We start from the raw sequence: 13,641 nt of genomic DNA, 5'->3' as shown, positions 1-13,641 counted from the left end.
AGCAATCTTGATAAACTCAATGATTTACAACACTTTCAAGTTACTAGAAAAGAATACTGTGCATATGCGTGTTGTAATGCGCACTGTAACCAAGCCAGCTAAACAAAATCTTCAGAAAGGGCCGCATGCAGATATGATCCGAATCCACTGTGAATGCTGACTCAATTGTAGCTCATTCAATCACCGGCTCAGCTGAAATTGTTCTCTGTCGATCGGCAGAAAGATAACTGTTTCCTCAAGATATTTTTCAATCCTGATTCTAAACAACATCCAAACTTTCGAATGAAATCGTTGCCGTAATTTAGCTTTTATTATTCATTTGTTTCATTTACTCGATTTCCGCATGTACACTTGTTTTCAAAGGCAATACTGAAAAAAAAACTCAGTAAATATCAAATACGTCTTAATGAGATGTCGCCGTCGAAAAATTACTAAACAATCGTCTCATCATAAGGACTGAGCAAAAAATTAAATACAGGGATTACAGCGACGTTACACGATTCAAACGATTTAACATACTATGATAAGGGTCGCTGACATACTGCTCTGGTAGGCCCAAACCATGTTCATATATGAAAGTTTTATTTTAAAGGCTTATTGTGACTGTAATGTGGAACCAAAGGAGAACCAAGCAAAACGTCACTGTTTTGATAAAATAGCATGTTTACTATTTATTTCATCTATACTACTATACAGTGACCGAATGTTGTTTAAAGCTGTTACAAAAAATCTCGACAAATTTTTGAGTGATATACTTCCAATGGTACAATAAAAGACGGGACTAAAAAATTTATACTCGATACTCTAATAACGATTCAGACGGACATTGGCTACGTATTTTTAAACAACGCTGTATAGGTCTTCTGTTGAAACCGACTTTGAAAATGGAAATTCTTTGCTTTTCTGGACAGTGAAAATGCGTGGTTAAGTTTTATTTCCGGCAGTCAGTTTTAACAAGGACAGCAGAGAATTTAAACTGTTATATAAACTATTCCGCCCTTACGTATTTGTCTTCATACGCGGTACTAAACGATCATTGTACAAACAAGTATGTGCGGTTTTGTTTTATTCCTCTGTAGTCAGTTTTGACACAGAACAGGAAATTTGTATTTACGACTCATCTTCTTATGATTAGAATACTACCACAGAATCTGAATTGTCCAAAACTTTGTAATCCTTCCGCTTTCTCCGATTAAAACCGTGCGAAATAGAGTCACTGAAACTACTATCCCAACAGGTCCAGCAACTGGTAGATGTCTTTCATATCCCGTATACCAATGGTCCCAACGGATTTATCCACTCATTTTATGTGACTGCAGTTCCAAATCAAGGTTTTGTTGCAGTAAAAATAAATAAGGCTCAAGATTAGAGGGGGGGGGGGGGGGGATAAGAGGAGATGGACAATGAGTGACGGGAGGAGAGGAGATAGAGAGGAGGAGATGGATAGAGATGATGTTAACACATCGTCATAGTATAATAAAAATGCTGAGAGATTTAAACTGATAAAATATTAAGACGGTAGATATTTGAAACAATTAATATCAGTAAAATGTTAGAAACTGTGCTCATTGAGTAACCGAGAGATAATCCGCAGATGCTAAGCTGCAGCTCACATAACAGAAGAAAGAAGGAAGGAAGATTGGCTTTAACGTTCCTTCCACATCGCGAGTCATAGAGACGGTGCATACGCTCATTTTGTGCCAAGGACGGGAAAGGAAATCGGCCGCGCCCTTTCAAAGGAATCATGCCGGCATTTGCCTGGGGCTGCTTAGGAGAATTCACGGAAAACCTGAATCTGTATGGCCCGACGCGGGTATGAACCATCGTACTCCAGAATTCGCGTCCAGTGTGCTAAACACTATGCTACCTCACTCGATCACATAATAAAATAATGTGTGTTATTAAATGTAGTGCATAAAAGTGATGAATGTAAAATACCTACTGCTACGAACTTCGCTTCACAGAGTGAACATGTATAAACGGAAAGCTAAGCACATACTCCCAGCAAAGTGGTTTCGTAACGAAGTTCTGCAAAAAATCTCTATCGCTTTGTGCTGCCTACAGCTATTCGTGCTGCGATTTTGTAAGTGCAATATGCACAGTGTTGACAAAAGTCAAAAAAGAATAAAGCAGTTCTTAGAATTTTTGTTTTATTTTACAGATATGTTTTACCATGTGACAGATACTTGCCGCTTTCAGCAACGAAAATGAATCTAAGGAGTAGTATTTCCCTAATTTTAATTCTAAAAGGATTGACTTTGCAGTGCATCGTCTTTTAACTGGTGAACTGGTAACTCAGATTTACTGAATGGCGATCTAGTTCGTTCGGTAATCAAACATTCTTGTAACTGCCAAACTTACTACTCGTTCAAATTGTTGACATCGAATTTCTGAGTTGTTAGTGAGTTAACCATCTAACACACTTAAAATTTGTGATTCTTCAACATATTCTCTTCAATGGAGAATATTTCGAACAGACGAAGGGAGCTGCAAGAGGTAGCCCTCTCTCACCTGTGCCTGCCAATCTCTACATCGAACACTTCGCGGAGAAAGCCTTGCAGTCATCAAGATGGAAATCTACTTGCATTTTTCGTTATGTGGAGGACATGCTCGTAATTTGGCTCCATGGAAGACAAAAATTATGAAGACAGAGAAAAGACTGCCAATCCTGGACGTCATGGTCAAGAAACGAGCGGATGGCCCCCTGTATGACAGTGTATACCAGACGGAAACGCTAACTGCACCCAGCTAGCTGCCACCACCTTGCTCAGAGCAGAGAGGTGCTCCGAGTGCTATTACACAGGTCGCTCACCAAATAGGATGCAGTTTCTCCCTGTAACTGTAACACCTCAGAACTGCATGCACCTACAAAAATATATCATTGTACGACGCATAGTTCAGCAGGTATGTTGTTATAAATACTGAGTTGCATGACAAACTTACGCATCATACCATAAACTTTAATTTATTACTTCTTTGTTACTTACTCTATTCACAGCAAATTTCGGAGACAACGTACACGTATACGACTGGACAAACCAGCAGAATTATATTGTACGACACACAGTTCAGGCGATATGACGTCATAAGCATTCGGCTGCGTGAAAACGAAACTGCAGGGCTAAATTCGCTAGAGATACAGATGATATATCTGCACAAATATGTTAAATATATATGTGAAACATAGGTAACATTTACCTACGCTGCCAAAGCTGTGGGCTGAAATCTCCTCCTAAACGCCAGGATATGTTCCGAAATAGGTACAATTATTACTTGCTATCTAGAAAGAAATGCAGTGTGGGTAAGAACCAACGACTGCCTATGGGAGGGGAGAGATAAAGTGGAGAGAAAAGGGGGGAGGAAGAGGTTGATAGAGTGGCGGATGGAGAGGATGAAAACAGATGTGTGTCAAATGAAAGGAGGAGAAGGGAAGAGAGTAGAAGGTAAGGGGAGTAGGAAATAGACACAGAAAGGAAAGAGGAGGAGATGGATGGAAAGAGGGTGAGAAGGAGATGGACGGAGAAACCAAAGATAAAGAGATCATAAGAGAGAACGGGAGCAGAAGATGGACTGAGAGAAAAGGGAGGAGAAGATTAGAGAGGGGAGGAGGAGATAGGCAGGAAGAGGGGGGAGGACAGAGAGAGGGGGGAAGAGATGGGCAGAGGAAAGTGGAAGAAGGAGACGAGCAAGTAGAATTGGAAAAAATATGTACCCGGGCAATACCCGGGCAGGCCACAATGGACCACTGAGAATCGCGGCACTTTAATTATAAAGTGCTATGTGATGAGGCTAGTGCTTGGTTCCTCGCTCCCTCTCGCTTTCTTACTCAAACAGGAACACACACATACACAAACACACACACACACACACACACACACACACACACACACACACACACACAAACAAACGAAGAAGAAAGAGGGGTAAGAGAAGGAGGGAGGCAAAGCGGCAGAAAGGAAGACAGAGACTGGAGCAAGAATACAGAAAGATAGAGAGAGACAGGAGTGAGAGCGTTGGATGAAAAGAAGTCATGATGTTGTATATAACACGCGTGCTTTGGCACATCTTTCGTGTCTCTTTCTTTACCAGTAGTGGTGACTCATTGCGTATGAAAGCATGCAGCCTGTACCTATGACGTCAGCTAGGAGAGTCGTTGTGTGTTACAGGTGTACCGCGTCTACGACTACTACTACATGGTGGAGTCACGCACCGTCTACCCCAACCTGTGGCGCGTCGTCAACCTCATCCACATCCTCATGATCCTGGCGCACTGGTTCGGCTGCTTCTACTACTTGCTGAGTGAGGCCGAGGAGTTCCAGGTACGCAACAGGTTTTGTTTCAGTAGTTTCCAACACTAAAGTATCATTTACCAATGCGAGAATACTACACAAATGCGAGACGTGCTAAAAATTAGTGCATCCGAAATTAACTATCGAAGATTTTCAGATAAAACAAACGTTATTAGCATTCTACATCCTTATTCGCAATGGTTACATATTTACAGATTTCTGCTGCTAGAGGGCTTCGAATTGTAACATGTATGATACTGGTATATTTGAGAGAACCAGAAGAGATCGAAATCAAACTGAGCACCATAATCTTCCGCATGGTACTGCCGGGCCACACAAGAGCGCTTGAGTTCACTGTCATCGCCCATTCCCCATACATTCCCGACTTGACCCCATCCGATTTTCATCTGTTTGCAGAACTTAAGGAACACCTTCGAGGATTTCAATTTGATAGTGCTGAAGCGTTGCAAGCGGGTGGGCGGTTGTGGCTCCCCAGTGACGGCATCAACAAACTGGTCTCTCGTTGGGAGAAATTTGTTCGTCACTAGGGTGATGACGTTGAGAAATAAACATTTAGACATGAAGAATAAAGATGAAGAATATTAATAACATTTGCTTTAATTAAAAAGTTCAACATAAAAATTTCGAAGGCATTACTTCTTAGCACACCCTCTGTTTGTGTAAAACAGATAACAAGTCAAACACAGAAGGAGAAATGCTTTGCTATAAATTTTGTGGCAGGAAACTACGGAAAGTTTTGCAGATATGGACTTAACCAAGTTCTCAATATTGCGAATTTGTAACCGCAGTTTTTCAATTATTTCATTCTGTTCTGCTGACGCTTCTTTTCAGCCTACCTTTGGATTGTAAAAAATCCCGTATTCATAGTCTAAACGAAGCACATGCACTGAAGTCTCACAATTATTTCTGAACAGTCTAAACGTCTAAAATCAAGACAGGAAGATTAGTGTGTAACGTCCAGTCGACGGCTATGTAATTAGCGACAGATTACCGACTCAGAATGTGTGTGTGGGGGGGAATTGTGAAGGAATTAAGTCATCTCCACTTGAATGTAGCCATCGAGCTATTTGCGTTAATCGATCTGGAGGAACCACGGTAAACTTACAGCCGGATGGCCGGACGAAGATTTAAAACATCACCCTCAAGAATGCTGTCTTAAGCAGTGGGCCATATCGCTCGGTGTGTATTGTCACTTATTAATGACCAATGTAAAGATATTGGTACTGCACGCTGTTGCTGTAACCGCCTGTGGCGAGAATCGAAACACACGATGTCGCAGTTTAATCTTCAGTTTCAGTTTCCTGTACGCCATGGTGGTCATAATTTTGAGCAACTGTTGAGAGGGACGAAAACGTAATTCATTAGCTCATGGATGTGAGTCGTAACGCCGGTTTACGTCTGCAATGTATACGAGAGACGTCTGTTCGTGTCACATAAGGTGTATGAAGACGGAGATATGATCCAAATAGTTCGTGGAATTAACGACCGTCGGTACACCGTTCAGTCAGGATGTGAGTTCTAGGCGATTTTTCACATCCGTCCTGGGATATGCTGATCAACCAACTCATTTCAATCACGTCACGCTGATGTTAAAAGGCCAATGTACAATAAACAAACCTCACACAAATTGCAATTTAATGGCCTATACAAGATGTTTTAAAATTACGTATCACTTACTACTACAGGAAGTAGTACTGAGTCACTCAGTAAACATCTTGGTGCCGAAAAGGAAGATAACAAAGAGAAGGCCGAAATACTGAATTTGGCCTTCCGAAATTGTTTCCCCCTGGAAGATTGCAACACGGTCCTTCCTTTCAGTCATCGCACGATTGCCGGACTGGCGGAAATTGAGATACTCGATAGTGGAACATAAAAGCAACTACAAAATGGTTCAAATGGCTCTGAGCACTATGGGACTTAACTTCTGAGGTCATCAGTTCCCAAGAACGAAGAACTACTTACACCTAACTAACCTAAGGACATCACAAACATCTATGACAGAGGCAGGATTCGAACCTGCGACCGTAGCGGTCGCTCGGTTTCAGACTGAAGCGCCTAGAACCGCTCGGCCACATCGGCCGGCGAAAGCAAATACAGACGCTTAGTAGTGGAAAACCATCAAGACCTGATGAGATAGCTTTATGCTGATGAACTTGCTCCTCTACCAACGGCAGTTTACCACAGATCGCTGCAACAACGAAGAGTACCTACCGACTGGAAAAAACCGTAGGTTATTCCAGTCTCCAAGAAGGGTCGTAGGATAGCTGTACATACATTGAAGATCCGAAGAAACTGGTACACCGGCCTAATATGGTGTAGGGCCCCGCGAGCAGAAGTGCTGCAACACGACGTGGCATGGATTCAAAAATGGTTCAAATGGCTCTGAGCACTATGGGACTCAACTGCGGTCGTCATCAGTCCCCTAGAACTTAGAACTACTTAAACCTAATTAACCTAAGGACATCACACACACCCATGCCCGAGGCAGGATTCGAACCTGCGACCGTAGCAGCAGCGCGGCTCCGGACTGGAGCGCCTAGAACCTCACGGCCACCGCGACCGGCGGCATGGATTCGACTAATGTCTGAAGTAGTGGTGCAGGGAATGGACACCATGAATCTTGCAGGGCCGTCCTAAATCCGTAAGAATACTAGAGGGTGGAGATCACTTAAATCTTGATAATCTGCCATTGTAGCAGCAGTAACCGATCTAAGAACTGCGCCCGATAGTTGTCTTATGTAGGTTGGTTGGTTGGTTCGTTTGGGGAAGGAGACCAGACAGCGTGGTCATCGGTCTCATCGGATTAGGGAAGGACTGGGAAGGAAGTCGGCCGTGCCCTTTCAGAGGAACCATCCCGGCATTTGCGTGGAGTGATTTAGGGAAATCACGGAAAACCTAAATCAGGACGGCCGGACGCGGGATTGAACCGTCGTCCTCCCGAATGCGAGTCCAGTGTCTAACCACTGCGCCACCCCGCTCGGTTCTTATGTAGGCGCTGCCGAACGCAGCGCTGTGTTCTGCCTGTTTACATATTTCCGTATTTGATTACGCACGCCTATACCGGTTTATTTGGCGGTTCAGTGTAATTATAGACCAATGTGGTTAACCTCAATCTGTTTTAGAATTGTGGAACATGTTTTATTCTCAAGAACTGTGACGTTTTTGGAACGGAAACTCCATAAAAATCAACACGTATACTGTAAAAAGAGATCCTACGAAACGCAGTTCGCGCTGTTATTCCTTGAGATCCATGGCGCTCAGATGACGACGCTCAGGATGATTCCGTATTCCCTAGCTTCAGCAAGGCATCTGATACCGTCCAGCATTGACGTTTATTGACAAACTACGAGTTTACAGGGACAGAATTCAGCGCATCTATCTGAAGTGAACAAAATCGACAGATTTACGTAAAGGTACTTTGGTGAGTACCTCAAGGTAATATGATAGTTTCTTTACTGTTTGCATTGTATATAAATGATCTAGTAGAAAGCGTAGGAAGCTCTTTAGAACTGTTGGCACCTGATGCGGTAGCTATAAGAAAGTACAGCGCCAGAAGACAGTATTTATTGGCAGAATGATCTACAGTGGTTTATTAGTGGTGGAGGTTCTAGCACTTGACACTGAACGTAAATAACTGTGACATAAAGCGCGGACATAGGAAAACATATTAACCACCAAACAACTACACTAATTACGACAAATTGTTGCAAACAGTATCTACGTATATCTAGGAGTAACTATCCAGAGCGATCTTAACTGGAAGGACTACGTAAGACCAACAGCAGGAAAAGCAGATGCCAGACACATTCATGGGAATACTCTTAAGGATAATTAACTCATTCACAGAAGAAGTGGAGTACAAGAAGCCTGTTCGATCGATTCTTGATTACTGTCCATGATCCTTCCCAGATACGACTGATGGAAGAGATAGAGAAGATCCAACAAAGAGCGGCGCGTTTCGACATAGGATCGTTCAGTCAGCTCAAGGGCGTTACAGAAATGTTCAACGAACTCCAGCGGCAGAAGTCATATAAAGGCACTGTGCATTGTGGAAAAGTTTACTATTGAAATTTCGAGAGAGTACTTTTCAGGAACAGCCGGTCGACGTACTTCGTCCTCCTATATACTCTTCGCGAAATGACTACGACGAGAAAATTTGAGAAATTAAAACTAATATTGAGGCTTAGAGACACTTATTTTTCCTGCACGCCTTTCGCGAGTGTAACAGGGAAGGGTGATCAGTAAGTGGTACCAAAAGTACCCTCCACCATACACCGTTAGACGGTTTGCGAAGTATGATGTCGACGTAGATTGGTCAAAACTAAAAGAAAAGTTAATATACTGATGTGTCTAGAAACCAATAACTATTGAGATATAGACCAATCTGTTCTCTCATTCCCATCTGTCCGTCACGCAGAAGCAGACACTATAACGGCAGCTATCTGATTACCACGCATCCTTCAGCCCTCCTTCCCAGTGAATCACACACCCTTTCAAATGCAAATGGCTGTCCACGGACTGCACGACACGCATCGATGACACTCCCCTGTAACGTCTCCAAGTTGTCGGTGGGTTGGACATTCCCATTTAAATGTCCCCATAGCCTGAAATGAAAAGGATTCTGGTCCAGTTAATGAGGAGGCCAATCCATCAACCGTGAAACGTTGCGGTGAGCTAATGTCGCACTTCCTGTAGAAAATGGAGTGGTGACCCATCGTGCATAAGACATAGCCGTCCTGTCTCTGCAAGTATAAGTTTCTCTTGTAGCGCTGATAATTCAGTGCTCAGAAATCGATGATACACAGAATCTGTTGACCTGTTGGCAAAGCGAATATCCGTACGAGTCTGTCACCGACGTTTTCTACCCGTACACTTATACGAAGCTGTCCTGATGCCTCACCTCCATGACTGATCGATGATTTGCATCTACCCACACGTGTGTATTGGGGTAATTTGCTACCTCTCGTGAAACCTGCCCTATCTCACATTTCTTGCCACAAGTAAAACGTCCCATATCTCAACAGGTATTGCTTTGTGGAGATTCAATTGTAGATTTTTGCTTCGAGTTTTGCAGGAATAACTGACATTTGCAAGATCCCAGGACATTTTCGATCACGTCAGTTTAAGAGAGACTAGTTGTGTATCCTGTGATTCTAGTTTATTAATTTTTCGTATCTCTGATACGAATGGAAAAGAAATGTCTGTCGTGGAGAAAAAACTTAAGTATATATTTTTTAAAGTATATGTAAAGTATACACGTTATGAAGTAATTTCTTTTGTAGCTTGATTGTAATATTAATGTAACCCAAAGACGGATTATACAACATTTGTACTTCGCATTCAGATGAAAGAATACATTAGTTATTAAATCAACCCAATCTTGCTCCACAAATCCTGACTTATGCTTCGCACGCCACACCACTTCTTCCTTCCACACCTAGAGTATACCTGTGGGTCAGTTGTCACATTTAACCTTCCAACCACCAATACTATGGATTCGACACCATTATTCGTGGTTTTTATATTCTTACGCCACTAAACATTCCACGCATCCACTTCAATTCCTAGGATCTGTGATGGTATTCTAGCCTCACATGAAGTTTTTGCCGATAGTACGTGATATGTGTATCAAAACTGGTTGAAATTGCTCTAGGCAGTACAGAGTCATACTACAACACACACACACACACACACACACACACACACACACACACACATACACACACACATCCGCACTTTCATATGTACATTTGCTACTTCGTTTTTGGAGTATATAGACTCAGTCAACCCCAGCAAAATGTTTCTCATCATGTGTTGCATCGTTCTCCTGGGTCACAGGAATATTCTGTTCTTTTTCGTTATAAACAAAAACTTTTTTGTAAAGTATAGTTTCGTGGCCGTTCTTTAGGGCGTCCTCAAACTAGTCAACTGTGATATCTATTCAACGATACATTCTCAAGAACATATTCTGTCGGCAAACAGTGTTTCTGATCATGAAATCCTTATCTAACATGCACCCTCTCAAGCACCGTTCTGTGTGATCTCGCCACATATCTGTTAACAGACATCGTAAAACAGAATATCACACTGTACTAAGTTGGGACCATTGTCAGAAATGAACATATAAAATTTCGCTTAAAATAACTTTAAACAAAAAGCAATGAAGAAAACGAATCGACGTTTTCTGTACATACAGGAGTCTATACTTAGCGTGTAGTAAGTCCTTGGACTGCCTCATTTAAACATTGTGTAAGAGGGGTGTGTTTCTGTGCAGTGTGTGTGTGTGTGTGTGTTTGTGTGTGTGCATGTGTGTGTCTGTGTGTGTGTGTGTGTGTGTGTGTGTGTGTGTGTGTGTGTGTGTGTGTGTGCGAGTGAGTGCGTGTGTGTGTTTGTGTGTATTCAGTGGACGTGGAATGAACCTACAAAAAAACTGACATTGATACGGAATGGTATCGATAAGTCCACCGATGAGAAGTTAATATCTATGCACCTTATGTACAATATCTTACTAATATTACCCAGACTCCAATTTTGAGTCATCTGTCTTCTGCTGGTTTAATGTGACCCACCACCTCTTCATCCCAGAGAAGCACTTGTAGCCTACGTCCTCAATTACTTGCTGGATATATTCCAGTCTCTGTCATCTACAATTCTTGCCCTCTGCAGCTCCCTCTAGTACCATGGAAATTATTCCCTGATGTCTTAACAGATGCCCTATCATCCTGTCTCTTCTTCTTGTCAGCGTTTTACACATATTCCTCTCCTCTTAGATTCTTTGCAGACCCTCCTCGTTCATTAGCTTATCAATAGACATAGTTTTCAACATTCGTCTGTAGCACCACATCTTAAATGCTTCGGTTCTCTTCTGTTGCGATTTTCCCCACAGTTCATGTTTCACTACCATACAAACGTACATTCTCAAAAATTCTTCCTGAAATTAGGGCCAATGTTTGATACTAGTAGATTTCTCCAGGGCAGGAATGCCCTTTATGCGAGTGCTAGTCTGCTTTTGATGTCCTCCATACTCCGTCCGAAAAAAAAAAAATGGTTCAAATGGCTCTGAGCACTATGGGACCTAACTGCTGAGGTCATCAGTCCCCTAGGACTTAAAACTACTTAAACCTAACTAACCTAAGGACACCACACACATCCATGCCCGAGGCCGGATTCGAACGTGCGACCGTAGCGGTCGCGCGGCTCCAGACTGTAGCGTCTAGAACCGCTCGGCAACCACGGCCGGCACTCCGTCCGACATTGGGTATTTTGCTGCTTAGGTAGCACAATTATTTATCTTTATATACTTCATGACCATCAGTCCTGGTGTTAAGTTTCTCATTCTTTATCATTTTTGCTACTTCTTATTACTTCTTATTAGTCGCAATCCATATTATGTACTCATTAGCCCATTCACTCCATTCAGAAAATCATGTAATTCTTCTTTCCTTTCATTGAGGATATCAATGTCATTAGTGTATCATACCATCGATAACTTTTCATCTTCAATTTTGATTCCACTTCTAAGCCTTTCATTTATTTTCGTCATTGATGCTTCGATATACTGACTGCCAATCGTCTAGGATCCAACCGATATGGACAAGAGTCCAGGAGAGGCGTGAAGGCGACCTCGTGCTGTTAATAAGGCGCCAGCGCAGGTCATCTGTGCGATAGCCTGTTAACACCAAATTTCTGCGCACAGTCCTAATGGAGACGTTCGTCACACATCCCAGACTCATTTCTGTGGCTATTTCACGCAGTGTTAATTGTCTCTTAGCACTGACAACTCTACGCAAAAGCTGTTGTCCTCGTTCGTTAAGTGAAGGCCTTTGTCCCCTGTTTTGTCCGCTATAAGAGGTAATGCCCGAAATTTGGTATTCTCGTCAGACCATTGATACAGTAGATCCCGCAGTATTGAATTCCCTAACGATTTCCGAAATGGAATGTTCCATGCATCTAGCACCAACTACCATTCCGCCTGGCCCGCCGGGATGGCCGTGCGGTCTAACGCACGGCTTTCCGGGCGGGAATGAGCTCCTAGTCCCCGTCCCTGGCACGAATACATCCGGCGGATTTGTGTCGAGGTCCGGTGAACGGGACAGTCTGTGGATGGTTTTTAGGCGGTTTTCCATCTGCCCCGGCGAATGCGGGGTGGTTCCCCTTATTCCGCCTCAGTTACACGATGTCAGTGAATGCTGCGCAAAGAAGTTCTCTACGTACGCGTACACCACCATTACTCTAGCACGCAAACGTAGGGGTTACTCTCGTTTGGTGTGAGACGTTCCCTGGGTGGGGTCAACCGGGGGCCGAACCGCACTATAACCCTGGGTTCGGTGTGGGGCGGCGGAGGAGTGCTTTGGACTGCGGTAGTCGTCGTGGGGTTGTGGACCACTGCGGCTCCGGCGGGGACGGAGCCTCTCCATCGTTTCTAGGTCCCCGGTCAACATACATCATACAACATACAACCATTCCGCCTTCGCACTCTGTAAATTCCTGTTGTGCTGCCATAATCTCAGCGGTAACCTTTTCATATGAATCACCTGAGTACGAATGACAGCTCCTACAATGCACTGCCCTCTTATACCTTACGTACGCGATACCAAAGCCATCTTTATACAGCTTGTTTCAGAAGTGATGGTGAATATTCAGGGATAGGACAGAATTGCATTCGAAACAAAGAAGTGAGGTAAACCTGGGATGTAAAACTCATACCTTAAGAACAAATCTTTATCTTCGATGCTGCGAAACAAATCTCTTCTATTGCAAGCACTTTGCTTTCTATATTTTGGGGAGTGGACCAAAACAAGAAAAAATGTCCAGTAAACATGTGCCCTAAAATGCTTACCGTAAAAGCTATGAGCACTTGTTCATTAGTAGAGTTGTGTTTCAAAGTAGTGAAGAAGAAAAAGGGCTCATAGTTCTTAAGGGATGCATTTTAGACCACTTTTTCTTGTTTTGGTCCATAGTACCACTTTGCGAACTATGGAAAGCAAAGAGCTTACAGTAGTAGAAATTTGTTTCACAGTATCTTAGCTCTCCAGGTATGCGTTCCAGAGAAAATTTTTATTTGACTTTTGGTTCCGAATGATCACACCTGTCGTATCTGTGAATATTTACCATCACTTCTCAAACATCCTTTATGCCCATATCGCTATCCGATTTCTTGCCTCAGTCCGTTACTGTGGTAGAAGCCACCGGTGAGTGCAGATTTCGTACATCAAAATACTAAGAAAATATCCCTGAATAATTCTGAAATTATGTAACTGGCGTTCGGATTCATTTTGCGCATATTGCAATGTGACAACCATTGTGGCACCTCGACAGGAGTATACAATAA

The 13,641-nt window shown here is 42.9% G+C and overlaps 1 protein-coding gene across 1 annotated transcript in view; it reads left to right on the top strand.

Moving 5' to 3' along the window:
• LOC126419513 (uncharacterized) overlaps positions 1-13,641 on the top strand; it is a 730,476-nt gene that overhangs the window by 110,529 nt on the left and 606,306 nt on the right. The window contains exon 3 of the mRNA XM_050086703.1: positions 4,167-4,319. Coding sequence (XP_049942660.1) covers positions 4,167-4,319 — 153 coding nt within the window. The remainder of the gene's footprint in view (positions 1-4,166; positions 4,320-13,641) is intronic.

This window comes from Schistocerca serialis, chromosome 9, assembly GCF_023864345.2.
Source record: "Schistocerca serialis cubense isolate TAMUIC-IGC-003099 chromosome 9, iqSchSeri2.2, whole genome shotgun sequence".
Taxonomy (NCBI): Eukaryota; Metazoa; Arthropoda; class Insecta; order Orthoptera; family Acrididae; genus Schistocerca; species Schistocerca serialis.
This window is presented reverse-complemented; position numbering and strand designations above follow the sequence as displayed.